Genomic DNA, 18,051 nt, shown 5'->3' on the forward strand with positions numbered 1-18,051 from the left:
GTGGTTGAGGGTCTGCCTGCCGATGCAGGGGACACGGGTTCGTGCCCCGGTCTGGGAGGATCCCACGTGCCGCGGAGCGGCTGGGCCTGTGGGCCATGGCCGCTGGGCCTGCGCGTCCGGAGCCTGTGCTCCGCAACGGGAGAGGTCGAGGCAGTGAGAGGCCCGCGTACGGCAAAAAAAAAAAAAAACAAAAAACAAAAAACAAAAAAAAAACAGAACTTAAGTGAATGTCAATAAAACCAGTGAATTATAAATATTCTCTCTTCTAGCATATTTGATCAGAGCTGTCAATAAATAAAATTGTATTGCCTAGAATTTCAGGCATGAATACTAATCTATGAATTTAATTTAATGTTCTATCAGAGGACCCTAGGAGAATATGAAAAATTTGGACATCTGTTGAGTTACTAATATAAAACTGGACACATGCACCTTTCAGGAAATAAAGTTAAATTCTTAATGTATTTGCATTAAAATACTGTTTATATATATATGGCCAGCATGATTTTTGTACATGAAAATCCAGGTTAGCTAAATGAACTACTCTACATCCTTCCCCGTTTTCCCCCATACTTTGACTCACACATTAGCTGGTATTTCTTATGGTAAAATTGATTCTTGCCACAAAATACAGGTCTCTACTCCCTTTCTCCAAACAACTCAAAACCACTAAACTAAATAAGGTGGCAGAGTTTCACCCAACCCTGTGCCGCTGTCATCCTGTCTCCAGTGGGATGATGAAGACTGAGCTACGAGCAAAAGCAAAATTTCTCACAGAGAGAAGAGCTCTCTTCAGTTTTTGCGCCCCCACTCTCACCGCCCCCACCCCCCGCCAACACGTCACACACCGAACTCTATAGGAGTGTAGCCCCTAAACTGGTCCAGAAAGTGGCAGACTTGTCACTATACCCAAGGCCTTCTAGCTTTCTCTCTGATGCACTATGATACTTGCAGCCCCCCACCTGCTGGGAGGAAAAGTTCCCAATTTCCACAGATCACTTCCCAGGAATACTTACAAATGCTACCAGATTGATCATCTGCCTTCACATGATTTGAGACGGTTCGTAATTTACTGTCCAGCTGAAAGCACTCATGTTATGAAGGAAAACTATATATGATCTTTAAATCTATTATTTTAAAATATTTTTGGTCACTTTAATGTATGCTTTAGGTTCAGGCATTATTGGGGGGGGGGGTTGTTTCCAAATAATGAAATAAAGTATTGATTATAAACAACTGAGCTGGTAACACTTGCCCACCAGCTGGGTTGTCCATCTAGAGGGGAAAAGGTGTGAGGGTGGACATAACGTTATTGGTTCCAGGTCCACAAGGAGAGAGAGGCTGTGTACTCTCCAAAGTAAGGAATGTCAGAGGAGAATATCTTTCAGTAAAAGGCCTGCAGGGAACAAACAGTCAAACAAAGAAGCAACAACAGCAGCAAGAAAACAACAAAACCCAAGTCCCACTTAATTTCCGGTTTCCGGTGGCTTCAGGAAGGGACAAAGTAAAAGCCTGTTTTCAGGGAACAACGTTCTAAAACCAGGCCTGCAGAAATCACCCAATCTTGTCACTCCACGCAGCTGCATGTGTTTGGGGAAGTAAGTTTGTAACATTGTGCACCTTTTAAAACTGCAGTTGAGTACTAAATAATGGAGTAGTTTTGTTCGTAAGCAATATTTATTTTTCATGAAGATAGGAGGCATATTACATTTGTTATAGAAAATGCTACAAGACAAGAAAGCTGCATGTTACTGATATGACAAAAAAAAAAACATGAAAAATTCTACTTACAAAAGTGCTCTGCCCTATAAAAACATATTGAACAGAAGGCATTATTCCAGGTGAGTGAGCCATGCAGAAATGAGGATTTATTAGGATTTATTTTGAAATGTAATTTGTACGGTGAGCTTTTTATCCCTTTGATGGCAGTGAAACAGATTTATTGGCTACATGTTAGAAGTGCAATAGATAACAGATAACCAAGGGAGAAGTTTTAATAAAACACTCAGGAAAGAAAAAAAGAGGTGAGTGAATATGCCTGCTTACATTTCAGCTAATAAATAAAAAGTACAGATGGGGCTTTAAATGAAAACCATCCTGGTTATTGCAACCTGGAAGGTTTATTGAAAACTGGGTAGAACACTCTAATTCTTCATACTTACAGTTGAACAAGCTAGTGATATAACACAAATTTGGGTTTCAGTACAGGAAGACTATGTTTCCATAGGAAACTTGGAAGAGTGGTTCCTGATTACTAGAGGGTCTGCTTCAGCTATTTCTGATTGTGCTCTGGGATTTCAGGCAACTCAGCAATAGAGTATTTATTTTTACCAGTCATCCATCCCCTGAGGTAAAAACACTGGACACTTTCAGGGAATTTTTGAAGGAACATCTTCAATAAGCATTGGCCTTTCAAAGAGCTGAGCAGAAATGAGCTCCTAAGGATGGTTGAGAACTTGGTCCTGAAAGCACCATGCTCAGAAATCCAAGTATATTTAGGCCGCTCCTCTGACACTGGGGCTTAATGAGCCCCAGTCACATAGCCTTCACTCAACTTGGCTGTAGTCAGTAGGGCCCTGGACTCAGGGAAGAAACTGGCTCTCCTATTTTCTTTCAAGGTGAGAAGAAACTTGTCATTCTCTCTGAGCAGTCCCTGAGCTATCTTGATTTCAGTGTCACTCTCTTAAGAGACTTGCTTTGGAGAATGATGAATCACTTCTTATGCCTGGAGTCAGTCTCTGAGGTCTTAACAGACATTAAGGAGCCGGGGAGGAAAAATTACTCTAAGTACCAATAATAACCCCCAGTGCAAAGACTGCTTCCTAGTGTAGAGCAGGGCTGAACTTGTGCACCCACAATTTCCAGTGTGGCTTCTTAGAACAAGCTCCATAGATTTGGAAAGAACCAGAGACCCCAGGTCTAATTTCACTTAGTTCAAAAACAGGAATTCATCTGAATTGAATGGTGAGTGAGTACATGATTAGGAATCTACATCAATAAAACTGGGTTGTTTTAATACACAAAAGCTTCTAGGCTATAAATAGTCCATAATGGCTTGCCAAATATAAAATGCCATTGTAAATCCATGTCTGTATATCGAAGAGACAGAAACACAAAAGCAAGATATGTAAAATTAACTGGCATAATTTGGAGAGTATGTATCCATTATTAAATATAGATCCCATTCAAATATTCCATCCAATTCCCAGTTATGTTAATATTTCAATGCTCACTTTTTTGACTTTCAACTGCCCACATTTTTCAATGAACACTATTTTGAAAGACTCATGCAGAGTCCTCATGCCATTTTCCAAAGGAGTTACTTCCATGGAGAGGTTTTTGAAAAGAAACAATTCTGCTATAGCTTATAAATTGTCTCTCATAGGATTATAATAATAAATCTTGCGGGAATTTTTTTGGAGATAGGTGTTAATGTATTTGCATGTGTCAGCAAGACACATAAAAAGAAGCCTTAATGGCTTTATTTCTAAAGCACTTATATTATTATGACATGCTTTTGGAGACAGGTAAATTATTGTCTATACAGCCAAGTATGTAGTACATCTCATGAGAAAAATGGTTAGGAATGTGCTTTTCCCAGAAACCATATTTTTTCTTTTTTTATAATTAAGATATATGCATAAGAAAATCTCATTTATTGGTTTTTAATATACAGGGTGCTTTCTTTAAAAGAGCAAGATCCAAAATTATTTTGTGATTCAAAACTTAAAAATAAACAAATTCATCTTCCAAATCTTCCAAAGACATGTTCCATGTATTTACTATGTCCCTTATTTTGTCAGATTTTAAGGGTCTAGGTAATTAAACCATATGTAAGCTCTGGTGTACCTGGTTATATATACTGAATAAACCATATGATCTATTTACACAGAGACATGGATATATATACATATATATCCTCAGGCACTATTATTAAATGCAATCCTATATTCTTGGATATAGAGATTGATGATACACCTTTCTACTCATGACACTACCAAAGCTAGGTTGAAACTCAGCAACCACTTGTATTCATTGTTTTGCAGGCTAATAGTAAGTTCGGTTGCTGGTGGGAAAGGGGTCTCTTACCACACCCTTCTTAAAATAAAGTTTCTTTCATGCTTAATGTAAGTATGTGCACATTCTTTTATCGAGGTGGTCTTGAGCTGCAGATACAGTCGCACCGCTCATGGTGATCCAACTGGATGTCAACGAGAGCCATGTGCTTCGCTCTGCCCCTCCTCTTGAAATGACCAGGCTCAAACTTTAACACCTAGGACAAAAAGCATTTCCTGTTAGAAAGCACCTGGAGTATAACTCAACTACATACTACTTATTCTCTTTATGACAACTGGTTCTTAAGCCTTTGAGGATCCAATGAAAGCTATGTGCTCGCTCTTAGATTGCACACATGTAAATGTTTTTACAGACAATCACCAACTCCTTAAAGTAATGGAGTTCACTGATCATAGAGTAATGCCTCCTGCATTACCTACCTGCAGTACCAAGATGACTTCAGGTGTCTGAGCAGGTATTTACTGAGAGCTTTCTAAGGGCCTGCTTTGTGCCAAGTGCTATCCCAAATATTATCATAAAGATTCTTCTGACCAAAGCATGTGTTATGGATAAATATAATACTGAGAATATTATTATCTCTTTAGACAGGACAACGAATAAAGTCATGAACATAATATCCTGGTATGGTTAAATGTTTGGTTGATGTAAAACATTTTAGCCTGACGAAGGTCATTAGTGGCCATAAATAACTGAAAATGTGTGTATGTTCTTACATATTTGTTAAGATATAATACCTATTACAATTCGAAACAGATCATGCTCCACTAAGATCTTTGTACATTAATACCTGTATAACAGTATGACATTTCTTGAATTAATAAAGTATATCCTTAATTTTTTTACATTAATAGGTTTAAATGTAATTTTTTGAATTATTAAGTTTAAATAGGAGCTAACTCTTCTTCCCTAGTGTGGCCTTCACTGAAGTCAATATTTGCCATCGTATGCACAAATACTGGTTTTCTATACACTCCACAGTCAGTTTAATTGCTTCTTGTTTTATATTCTGAGGCTCCTGTTAGCCTTTATTTTTTATTTTGTTCTACTTTCCCTTTTAGACTTTAAACTCTGCATGACACCACATGCTACACGTATTATGTAGCATTTTATGGTTTTCAAAGAATTTGCACAGATGCACTATTTCGTTTGCCCTCAGACAAACCTTGTCACACAGTAGAGAAGGTATCTTTATTCACAATTTATAGGCAGGAGAACTGAGATTCCAAAGGAGGCCAGGTGCCAGAGTCTTCTGGCAACCTGGAGCTGGGAGCAGGGCTTTTGTCCTCTAGGCTTCTAGCACACTCGAACCCAAGGACCCAACACCTCTCCAATGTGGTTACGATTTCCTTTTGTGTCTCAAAGCTGTGTCAGGCACACATGTGAACTGAAATGGGGACCTGATGCTTGGTATACGTTGGTCCTAGATGAAGATTAGATGCTTTCAAGGCTGTATAACTTTTCATGGCATCCCCACAATTTTTTACTATGGATTGTCTTCCCAGCAATTTTCTCATCCTTACATTACCTGTTTCAAGTCATAAACAAACCAAAACCATCTACTAGGACACTAGGCCTAGAGTCCTCAGTCCTCATGTGTCCCCTTTACTTTCGCATTTAGCCCTGTTGTTCCATAAGAGTTCTGTGGGGTGGGTCATTTGTTCAATGTTCAATAAAGCTAAGGAGCCTGGACTCTCCTAACACAGAGTGAAATACCAAGTCCCATTTGTAGAAGAGCTTCAAAAGAATATTGTGAATACAGATCTGGGGTGGGTTGGGTGGGAAGGAATGCCCCAGGAGAGTTCATGAGGGAGGAATAAAGACTCAAAACTACTTGATTGTAGTAAAGCTAGTCCAGATGCCAGTTTTGATAGCTAATTATCTTTTTTACCTGCAATTCTACTGCACTTACACTATGTATCACACAAGTTCACATGACGTATGATGCTTTCTCTCTATTAATTGTATTACAAGTGCCTTGAGGACAAGGACAGCAAAAACAATCACTAACATTATTGAGTTTTTACTAGATGCCACACACTGTTGTGACTTTGCAAGTATTAAATGTTTTGGATGTCATTGCAATACTATGAGATAGGTACTTTTCTAATTTTGTTCCCAGATAAGGAAAGAGAGAGATTAAGGTTACAGAGCCAGTGACTGGTGTAACCAGTATTTGACTCCATGTGGCCTAACTAGTGCCCTTACTTGGAAATTGAAATTTTGTTTGTGCAGGTCAGCAGCATGTTGGGAACATAGTAGCTGCTAAAGAATGTACCTGGGTGAATGTGGTGGGTGATGCTACCAGTGCAGAAGTATGGGCACGTATGTTCACGGTGTCCCCTCCCTGCATCTCCTCTACCCCAACCTCCAACAAACAGATGGGGAAAAACAAAACAAGCCAAGAGACAAAGCAGAGGCCAAAATGAAGTGGCCTATGCTTTGCATCACTTTTAAGCCTTTCACAATTGTGAAATAAAATTTCAAGTATCGAGAGCAGAATGACAATAACATTTGCCTTTCCCTGCTCCCATGTTCTCTCCTGCTGGGTCTCTAAAGAAAATAAAAGCTGTTGCATCTCTGTGAAAAAATAAGTATCCAAAGAAATGGATGAAAAGTGTATTGCATTTTGAGGTATTAAATACCCTGCCCATGACAGATATGAAAGCCCTACTGTGCCATATTTGGTCAAAATGCCTTGGAAGGGGTTAAGGGTTGGGTTCCTACAACTTTGCCAAGAATTTCTCTAATATTAGTCACTGTTGTCCAGCCTATAAACCAGATTTGGGAGTTGGAATATTCAGGGTAAGAAAATGATTCCTAAGAAGCTGAGCATATGATAAATATTCTCTGTTTAAAAAAGACCATTATCAAAGCCTAATATGTTGCCATGACTGATATCTGTAAAATCAGTGCTCTGTTGATTTGTTTCTTCTTTTGATGACAAATGAAAGTGTGTGCTTTGGGATGAGAGCAGAGCCTGGCCAGTTTTTCTAACTGGTCTCCTGATTGTTCAGGGATTTTCCCTGTGTTTTATATTAAGCCATGTGAGCACAGTATATATGTGTTTTGCTGATAAGAGGAGAAAAATGAATTGGCAGACACTTTTCCAGACAAGACAGGAAAGCGTTGTTTGAACAAAGTGGAAATTGGACTGCTTTACTGGCTAATCACAGCACTGATGTTCAAAGCTTTCAGACCATGTAATAGTCTTAGGCTCAGGTATACAGCATTGAAAGGAGGAAGAAAGCAAAGCTGATTTGAGAGAGCATGAAAAGTTAAAAGAAAAATGAAAAGCCTTTATCTGAGAAAGCAAACTGTCTATGGGTTATCTGGTCACCTTTAAAGGAAAGGAACCATTGAATTAATTACAGCTGCCAAAGGACACACTAATAGGTACCATCACAGAATTCTTTCCTATTTTCTGAGCTTTGATTTGCAGCTGCAAGCACACACACTGAAATAAAAATCCACGGAGGAGCAGCCAGCCATTTCTTATCACCTATGGGTGAAAATGGCAATCTTGGCCCTTCTCCACTATCTGGAAAACCACATGAAGCCAAGGAAAGTTGACTTTTACTAAATGGAGAATGACTGAGCCTGTTGGCAGCTTTCATACTACTACAAAAAATCAAAGATTCTCAGTTTGCAAATTACCATAACACAAAAGATACTTAACTACGGTTACTCGCCTTGTCGCTGATAAACCACTGAATGAATCATTGCCGTAAAGCTATTACACTAATAAAACAATACTAGGCAGAAAAGCTATCTGCCAAGTTGAGTTCTTGTTTACTGGGAATATAAAAAATGTTGTTAAAGCCTTGTAACAGCTCTTAAATTAATGGCTGACATAGGAACACAAGTACATATTTCAGGACACATGCATTGTATAAACCTGAATGATTAAGAGTTTATTTAAGGTTCTACCCAACTCTTAAAGCAGGTAGCATTCAGTACACATAGTTTCTTATCTTAAGAAAAAAAAAACCTTCATATTTTTTGCTTCCATTTTGATTTCTTTCATGCTTATAGACTTTATGAAAAATGTTAAGATTTTTAAGGGCTGGTAGTCAACTTTTCTGAAACCCAAAGTGACTGCAAGCAAAAATATTTTGAGAAGGGATAACATATTATTTGCTACCTGGGTCATTGCTCATCTTGCAGGTGATAGTTTCAAGGGAAGCTGAGACATCGTCCTCAATAAGAAAGACACAAATAACAGAGTTCAGCACTGTTTTCCTGACAAGTTAAGTATGAAGGTGACCAAAGGTGGGGGTTATACTATGGGTCTATATAACACTCATGAATTTTCAAAATGCAATCTTGATCTCTAAAAGTAAGTGGACATTTACTTATAATTGAAATTTTCTGTGAGCACTTTGGGGTATATTTAGCCACAGTTCTACCTTCAGAGAACTAAACAGGTAAATGATTTTGACAGCACTTTAGAGGGTTAATGACTACATGTTCAGCCCACCAATTGCAGAAAACATAATGGAAGCCTAGCTGGCCACCAAGTTTCAAAGCACTGCATTAGCACTGATTATCATTCATGCCACAGATAGGTCTTTGTCTACCTGGGGAGTATCATGCCCCAAGGTAGGTTTGCTAAACTTTGGCAGGAAGGCCTAATGTGAAGCCAGAGCTCCAAGGGAAAGGATGTATGCACTTTGTAGTACTTAGAGAATCACTTCACCAGTGAGTCATTTGGGCCATAAGGGAGTTAGAACTGAGAAGGCCCAACCACATTTGCAGAAAATTCCACCCACATCTGTCTAGTGCTTTACAGTCTTCAGATGCTTTCATTCTACCAGGATCCTCAAGAGATAAGTAGCACAGGTATTACTACCGAAGAGAGAATAAACTTTTTATAAGCATTCTATAAACAGTAACTGTTCCAGATCATATATCTTTGTTCTTTTGTATTTACTTAGCACTTCAACCACCAATTTGTTTACATTCCTAACACAATTTCAGTAAAATAAGATTTAGGGAGTAGGTGAATGGATATCATAATTTCAGATCTGTCTGGGAACTCAAAATTGTAGGTTATCGTGGGGAGTAAGTGAGCAAACCCGAGGCCCTGGGGAGTTTTAAGTAGCTGGTCCTAGGTGGCCTCCCATGTGAGCCCACCTCTTCAGTTGTGTGATTTTTTTTTCTCTATTGTCTTGTCTCTTCTAGGAACACACAGGAAAGGCCTGCAAGAGAGTTGTCTCATGGTCTCACTCAAAGAGGGAGAAAGGGGAAGAAGCAGGGAGACTCTATATAAGCTCTAGAAATGCTGTTTCCAGAAAAAGAATAGAAAAGAGATTTTCTTGACTTTTGTTATGGTTAGTTAGAATCATAACCCCAAAACTCATTGCCTTTGCCATAGAGTAGAAACCTTTTGAAAAAAATTGCTTTCCTGTCTCGCTGGTTTCAATTTGCAATTTTACCTAAATTTGTTTCAATGATAGATGTTTAAAACATGGAAAAATTAAAAGTACCATTCTTCTATCTCAAATCTAAAGCTCAACATTTTATTAACTCTAATTAATCTTTTGTTTCATATATAAAAATATCTGCTTACATCTTCTAACTCAAACTGTAATGTGCAGCAAATTTTTAATATAAAATTCGTAAACTTAAAGTAAAGTTAAAATAAAAATAATCCTCAGAAGTCATTTTTTCAAGCAACAGGAATGATTCTAGATGTTGTAAATATGCCAGACACAGAGATATGTCTAGGCTTATGCTTTTCAATATGGTATCCCCTAGCCATGTGTAGCTATTTACATTAAATTAGTTAAAATTAAATAAAATTAAAAATTCAGTTCCTCATTTGCATTACACACATTTCAAATACCCCATAGCCACATGTTGCTAGTGACTACCAGATTGGATAGTACAGATATGGAACATTCCTATCACTGCAGAAAGTTCTACCAGATAGTGCAGGTATATCAGCATTGTGACAAAATCATGAGAGGAAGGACAGAGAAAATTAACTTCTATCTTTCTCTCTCTCTGTTGCCTCCTAAGTTTTTGGCTGTTGACTGAATGGACATAGCCAGGAGACCAAATGATAAAAAAAAAAATAAACCAGTAAGTATTAATTTAAAAGGTCACCATATTTTTAGGAAATATCCCTTCATTACACATTATCAAGGAAAGATAACTAAAATAATAACATCCTCTAATTGTCTACACAATATGTTTTCTGGAACTCTCCCTTTTTAAGAATCACTACCAAAAGTATTTTTTTTTTATATCCTACGTATTCCAAGAAGCATAGAAAGGTTAATAGGAAAAAGGAAAAATACTTTAACAGGATACCTACAAAATTTTGAGAACAGGAAATAATAAGATTATAACATTTTATTGCACAGTGAAAAATGCTCAGAGCCCTACAGGAGAAGTTGCATGACCTGGGAAAAGAGCAATGATATTAACTTCCTTCTATTTATAATTTCTAATTATTGGTAATTTTATAATCATACATTTTTAATTTCTTGGATTTTATTCCTTAAATGTTGAGCTTTGAAATATCTGTGGAGTCATACAGGCTTGCTTATGTGACAAGTTCTAGTCACCCCCTTAAGGGTGCTCATCTCTCATGAAAACTAATTTCACATCTCATCAGTTACAACCAGGAGCTGGGGAAACCAGTTTCTCATTTCTCTGAGTTAAGAATACAGACATAGAACTAATAGAACAGAGGATAAGGATTCTTCCCTAATGAGACTGAGCTCAAGTAACCCCCATTTCTGCAAATGGAACAAGCCTCCTGCTCTTTTCCACAGGGCACTGGACAGAGTGGTCACTGTGACACATTTCAAAGGTATTTTAGGAATTTGGGGGAAGTGTGCCAGCCGTGTGTGTTCCAGGTATGCAGTTACTGACAAAACAGGTATGCTGTTTTGTTCCTTTGTCCAGAGCTCAGCAGAGTGATTTTGTACAGAGCTCAGCAGACTCCGAGAAGTAAAAATATCATGACATGTTTCAAAGACGTGATTTAGACAGCAGTTTCAAAAATATGCCAACATTTTAGACCCACTCATGTGACTGAACAAAGAGATTAAGGGCTTCCCCTTCTAGATATTAATTGTGAACAGAAATTTACAGGTAACAGCTACTGTGTACAGAGACGAGAATAGACCTAAGAAAAGGATCCTTCAGACTCCTTCAGAGTTAACTGTCTGGGATGTGAGGGTCCTTCTGGGTGTATGTTTAACTCTGTGTTTCCACAATAAGCAATTTAAAAAATCAAACTGCAACTTCTATCTGAGCAGAGAGTCAAGATGAAAATAAAGCATCAAAGGCCTGAACTCACATGTTTTTCCTCACAGTTAAGACTACGTAGAGATCTTGTCACTTCCTGGCTTATTTTAACTGGAACCAAATTACTGAATTCTGCATTTGTCCTCAGGGTATGACTCAACAATACAAAATTCACTTCTTAGACACAAAGGACAAAGTCCAATCTAGAGTTCATCAGGTCACACAAAAATAAAACACAATGAACACAGTCAACAACATTCTCTGGATATGAGAACAGTTATTTTTTTTTTTTACTTTGAAAACTGTGGGGTGGAGTAAGAAATTCTTGTGACTAAGAAAACCAGCTCTATGCAGGTCTAAAATCGTGTGTCCCCATCTGTCTGAGGTAAGCAGGGTTATTGTGGTCTCCGACCTCCTGAATTTCCCAAGTTGAAAATACTGCTTATGACGTATCCCTTTTCATTTAGCTCAGAAATTACCTCCTAACTTATTGTTTTATTGTTTTCAGGATAACGAAATGGTTGTATAAAGCGGGAGATTTTTATTTAGGGAGCACCATCTATTCCTTTGTTTTGGTAGATACTGATGAAAAGCAACTCAAACAATAATTCCTAACAATAGTGTTTGCTTCATACTTTATATATATATATATATATATATATATATATATATATATATATTTTTTTTAGTCTGCATTGGGTCTTTGTTGCTGTGCATGGGCTTTCGTAGTTGAGGTGAGTGGGGGCTACTCATTGTTGCAGTGTGCAGGCTTCTCACTGCGGTGGCTTCTCTTGCTGCGGAGCATGGGTTCTAGGCACGTGGGCTTCAGTAGTTGTGGCATGTGGGCTCAGTAGTTATGGCTCACGGGCTCCAGAGTGCAGGCTCAGTAGTTGTGGCGAACGGGCTTAGTTGCTCCGTGGCATGTGGGATCTTCCCAAGCCAGGGCTTGAACCCATGTCCCCTGAATTGGCAGGTGGATTCTTAACCACTGTGCCACCAGGGAAATCCTTTAGTTTATATTTTAGACATATTTCAAAAAGATGTTTCACATCTTACAAAATGCACTTCATATGCACCGTTTTATGTGATTCCCCAGAACCATACTGTATGGGATTATCGGATATAATTTCTTCGTCCTATTTCACGCACATGAAAACTGCATCTCTAAACATTAGTGACTCACAAAATCAGGAAGTAATAGGGTTGCCATCAATTTCAAGAGCAGTGCTAACTCCCCTTAAGTCCACTCTTTCTTTAATCTTCAATAAAGTGCTATAAATTTTTAACAAAGAGAGCACAGTGTTACTAGTGATAAGAATATAGACTTTAGAAACAGTTGATCCATTTAGGTCCTGCCTCTGTGAGTTACTGACCAAGTCACGCTGGTCAATCTACTGCTGGTCTCAGTTTACTCATCTATAAAAAGGGAAAAAAAATAGCACTCCCGTCAACATTGTGGAGAAACTGCCAAGTGAGCTAATGATTGCTTACAATGATGTCTGGTACACAGTAAAGGCGTACATGCATTCCCTGTTATTATCATCAAAGTTTACTGCTCTCCTTAAATTTTTGTTCCTCTTGTATCTTTAAGTTTACTTTTGTTTATTTTTGCATAATTTCAGAGATGATTCCTCAGTCATATTTAGGAAAAATTAGTACTTCTGGAAGAAAAATATTTCCATATTTAGAGAATGCAAATGTCTACAACAATGTATCTTTTCTGACAATTTATATTTTGCTATCTTTACCTTGCTTCATTTTTCAATGACTTGATTGAATTAAAGTTTGGCTCTTAGCATTTTCTTAACATAACCTAGATTTGCAGTCATACACTGTAAATGAATCCCACCATATTTCTATAAGGAAGCCAAGTAAGCTCTCAAATTACTGCATCATACATTTGACTGTGTATACTAACAGGACTGTTGTCAACCCATATAGCATATTATGAATAAGGGTTAGAAAAAGGAAACCCTTCTTCAGGATACACTCTCCCCAGGGCACCTAGCTTGGCAAATTTAGCTTGAGTACAATTTCCCAGTCATCTCCCTGGGAGGTGCCCCTGTGCAGTGAACAATGTGAACAACCAACGCAATGGCCCTGTTTCCCAGCAGCCTAGAGACTACAGGACATTTGCAGCTGAAAAGGGCTAAATGCAGCACTGCAACAAAGAAATCTGAAAACGGCGTACCTCGTGATACTTCTTCACAGTTTTCCCTGAATTGCACGTACAGGACTTCCAGCTGACAGTTCCACAGCCACAGTTTCCCCCACAGCGTTGCACGAGGAGGCAGCGTGGAAAGAAGACCACATTGGTCACCTTCAGCTCCTCTCTCAAGTTGACCGAGTAATTCCTGGGCGTGCAACTGTAACGCTTGACGTCATCATTGAGCCTGTCCAGGTCAACTGTAAGAAACACAGCAACGTGTAAGCAAGTGCACGACTGTGGCATACACACTCGGCACACATTTTTGCGAACAGGCTGGGAAGATTCTGTGAGGACAGCCTTAACCCAGGGCTTGAATCTATCCTTGGGATCTCAGTTACTACCCCAAACACCAAAGATAGAAAATCAAATTTCTCTTTTGATCCCATCTGCCCTTCAAAAAAAAAAAAAATGTCAACAACAGCAAAGAGAAAACAGAAAACCTTCAAAAACTTAGCTAAATCTATATCTTGGCTCAATTTTCCTTGCACTTTTTTAATGCAAAAAAAAAAAAAAGTTCCAAGGAAAGAAAATGTAACATTTAGCAATTTAAAATAATTGTCTTTGCTTTAAAAAATGTGTGTGTGTTTATCTTCTTGATTCTAAATAACTCCTGACTGTAAGCCATTACTTAAATACAATTTGAATTATATCAGGGACACATTAGGGAGAATTACTCTAATCGATGCACCTGGCAGTGAAATTTTACAAGTAAATGTGAGGAATAAAAAGGTTTTGGCTTCATTTTAACTCTGAGGTCAACCAAAATGTCAAAGGACATGGCTTTTTGGGGGTTGTGAATATGATGGATATTTGTGTATTGGGTCCTAGATGGCAGTATAGCATACTGGTTAAGTGCTTGGGCTCTGCAGTAAAGGTACAGCTGCATTCACATCATGGCTATGCCTCCTTTTAGTTGGAAAGTTACTTTACTGCTCCAAACCTCTGCTTCTTCATCTATAAAATGTAAATAGTATAACTACTTATTTCACAGCAATATTTGAAGTATTGAATGCAGTGTGCCTGGTACTAATTAATGCTCATTATTTTATTCATCTTGATTCATTTTGATTTTTCCTCCAATTTTTTCCTTTAAAGTCAAATGGTCAATAATTAAAAAAATTTTTTTTTCAGATCTTTCTCCTCTATTTCTCTCTTTTGGCCGTTATTCTATGTAAATGATTATCTGGGGGGGTGGTTATTGGGACTTCTATGAATTAAGAGCATCACCCTAAATTTTCAAATTTTAATCATTAATATTTTACTTGAGTTAAATTTGTATTATTGTAGTATATAAATTACATTTTAATTTGTGGTCTCAAAATCCATCTAATCGCCCATCTATTTGTCATCCAAATAGTCTGGCGGGTCAATGTACATGACTATCTTCTCACAAGAATGCAGTTAGAAGAAAGTCCTTTGCCGCCCCCCCTCCCCCCGCCCCCGGGTTCCACAGCATTTCCGAGTGCACTCCCTTGTCACCAGCCAGGCCACCACAGAAGGAATCCCATAAACGTTAGGCAGTTATCATCAGGCTTACTCTGGATTCTAGTCCCATTAAATGTCTTAGTCCTAAACCAAAACTGCTTGAGGAACAGTAAGGAGTGCTCTTTTGGGGGTAGAGGTCAAAGGCTAAGGATGCTGTCAGTAGAATGCATCTGAACGACACAGAAATAAAAGAAGGCACGAGTGGGTGAAGAGTCCACTTAACCCCATGAAGTCAGCTAAAAGGCTGGCCATACGGTCAATGACCCCTTGAATAAGGAATTAAATGACAATTGAACTAATGCTCTGCCTTGAGTGCTTTTGATTCTCAAGGGCAGGGATTTTCCCCCAACTGTTATATGCTGAGCCCAGGACACTGTGGGGGCTGAATAAATGTTAAATAATTACTGTGCATAATTTATTGCTTTTTTCCCCTTCCTTTGTAAAGACATGTCATAAGTTTAGCTATAATCAAGCCAGATTTAAAGTGAATGAACTCTGTCTTGGGAAAGGAACCATTTTATTGCTGCTAAAGCCCTGAAAATAACTGCAAGTAAAGCAGAAAGGATTATGTAAATGGATTAAGAAGTGCACCAATCATCCATTACAAGTGTCACCTTGAGATAAATACTGATGTTGGCTGTGCATTACAGGGCTATGGACAGGGCTAATGCAGAGGGCCAAAGCTGTTGCTGGTGATGATGGGAATATATTTTGTCTAACAGCAGGAAGCAGTTGTGGCATGTGGAAGGCAGAGAGGGATGGGAAGGAAGCGACAATACTGAGTGTACTTGAGTTCAGCCAGTCCTCTTCTAGGCACATGATACATAGGACTACCTGTCGTTGTTCCCCACCCTCTTTTTTTTTTTGCCCACCATTTTGAGATGTGTATTACTCACTCAGAGTGAATACTAAGTAGGAAAACTGGGCTCGAAGTCATTCTCTCTTTTGCCTCATGGTCTCTGCCACATAAGGCAGAGTGGGGGGATGGCAGGCAAACTTATAGCTGACCGAGGAAGATCGACCTCCCTGGCACTGTATCAAGCTTTCCCGTATGGCATTGTGCTAGGACTGGGGTGGTAAATGGCTACACCCTTATCTCCAGAATATGTCCAAGCCAAACTACAATATGATTCCCTGTGGGAATTCAGCTAACTCCCAAAGTGCTGTCAACAAATCAGGATAGGCACGTATGCCTTACTCATCTTGGAGCAAAACTCTTCACATTGTATAACTGTTTTACTGACTAGCGCTGGTTATTTCCATTTCCTACCTGCCATGAAGAGAGTGACGATGTTGTCAGTTTTATGCATCAATTCACTGACGTGACTCAGAACTGTGACCCAGTGTGACTGCTGTAGAATCCAGCTGTCCTGCTTATCAGGGGATTGAAACCATGAAGGCACTCAATTTAGAACGAGAACTAAAAGGTTCTTCGGAGTGGATGCAAATAACTTCAAAGTGCCACTGCAGACTTTCTGCAGGGGATGTTGAATTTCCAGTCAAAGAAGACTGACTAGGCAGCACAGCAGAGCAGGAAGCCAGACAAGTGAATGAGTGGCAGTTAAGGCTTCCAGGGCTCTGGTCCGAAGGGAGGCTCTGGTGTGAGGGAGGCAGGCCAAGCAGTACAAACTCAGAGAGGGGAGCTGCCCTTTCCATTCCCGCTTCAGTCTCCACAGCAGAATATTTCAGAGCAACAAGGACATTCCAGATTTCATTCAAAGGCCCTTTAATTACCTAGATGCCCTTATTTCACCCAGGTGTACATAATGTGATAATCCTTCTTTTGATGTCCTTTTGAATTTGAGTCTTGCCTTCTCATGGATCTTTGACATTAGTTACGTCTTTGGGCTGTGTACTGACAACCTGATGGAAAGGCTGAGAAGGCTCCACTGTTGTCAGAGCTTTCCTCTGGACATGTTAATCCAATGTGGGCCACTGCCTAGAACCTCAGGGAGCACACTTTTTTCTGCAGCTCTGGTCTGAAAGTGCAGCCTAGTCACAGAGGTACCTGGGCTGTGGTAAGAGCTCTGGGATCTGAGCACTAGGTCAGGGATGTGTAAAGCAATGGTACATTGGTGAATGCACTCACTGGTTCAGTTTCTAATCCATTCAGGCTCAGGTTTGGGAGGAAAGAGAGTCAGCCTGGTCTTTTTTTTTTTTTTTTTTTTTGCTTTATAACAAATTTAATCAGTTATACATATACATATGTTCCCATATCCCCTCCCTTTTGCGTCTCCCTCCCACCCTCCCTATCCCACCCCTCCAGGCGGTCACAAAGCACCAAGCTGATCTCCCTGTGCTATGCCAGACTGGTCTTTTTTATATTGACCATCTATATTCCTAAGTATCAGGTAGCATGAAAAGTTCTTCACATATACAATTGCATGAAATCCCCATCAATGCTAGGAATTACATACTATCATTACCCTTACTTTTACACTTGAGACAATCGAGGCTCTGAGAGGGTAGGGAAAAGAACATGTCCACAGCCACATACCTAGTCAGTGGTAGAGCCAGAGTCTGAATTCAGGCTTTTTCATTACTCTTGCACTTCTGAGCCCAGGTCTAAAGATTTGAAGGAGGGTGCAAAGAGCAGATTCTACGAGCCCTGATGGACCTTTCCGTCTAGAGGTCTACTCTGTCAAATGACCTGGCTTCCTAGGTGCGTTGCTAGGCACTGACCTGCCACTTTCAAGATGTTGTCAATTACATATACCCAAGCATGTACTCCTGGGCACACACATTCATCTATCGGATTGTACTGGAAATGTACACTGGGTTCTTGCAAATAAACCAGGCAACTGCACAGAACATACTTTTTCCTTTGGTATTGAGAAATACAATGAATTTCATATTTTTTCACCTGAAATGAGAGGACTTTTGTCAATTCATGATCTTCACTTTGTCCTCATTTCTCCTTGAATTCCTTCTTGCCCTTACCTACCTGTAGTCTTTGTTATGAAAACCAATCGGAGGTCCACGTAAAGAGTTGGATGGACTGATAGCAATTGTTTTCAGGG

At 39.1% G+C, this 18,051-nt stretch overlaps 1 protein-coding gene across 4 annotated transcripts in view; it reads right to left on the reverse strand.

Annotated features, from left to right (window-relative positions):
• Window positions 1-3,635: 3,635 nt before the first annotated feature.
• PDGFD (platelet derived growth factor D) overlaps window positions 3,636-18,051 on the reverse strand; it is a 226,117-nt gene continuing 211,701 nt past the window's right edge. For all 4 annotated transcript variants that reach the window (XM_082626483.1, XM_082626485.1, XM_082626482.1 and 1 more), the window contains 2 exons: window positions 13,529-13,743; window positions 3,636-4,273 (listed from right to left, as the gene is read on the reverse strand). In XM_082626483.1, the coding sequence (XP_082482609.1) occupies window positions 4,148-4,273; window positions 13,529-13,743 (341 nt within the window). In that variant the 3' untranslated portion in view covers window positions 3,636-4,147. The remainder of the gene's footprint in view (window positions 4,274-13,528; window positions 13,744-18,051) is intronic.

The sequence above is a fragment of the Mesoplodon mirus genome (assembly GCF_964341445.2).
Source record: "Mesoplodon mirus genome assembly, chromosome: 7".
In the NCBI taxonomy this organism is placed as follows: domain Eukaryota; kingdom Metazoa; phylum Chordata; class Mammalia; order Artiodactyla; family Ziphiidae; genus Mesoplodon; species Mesoplodon mirus.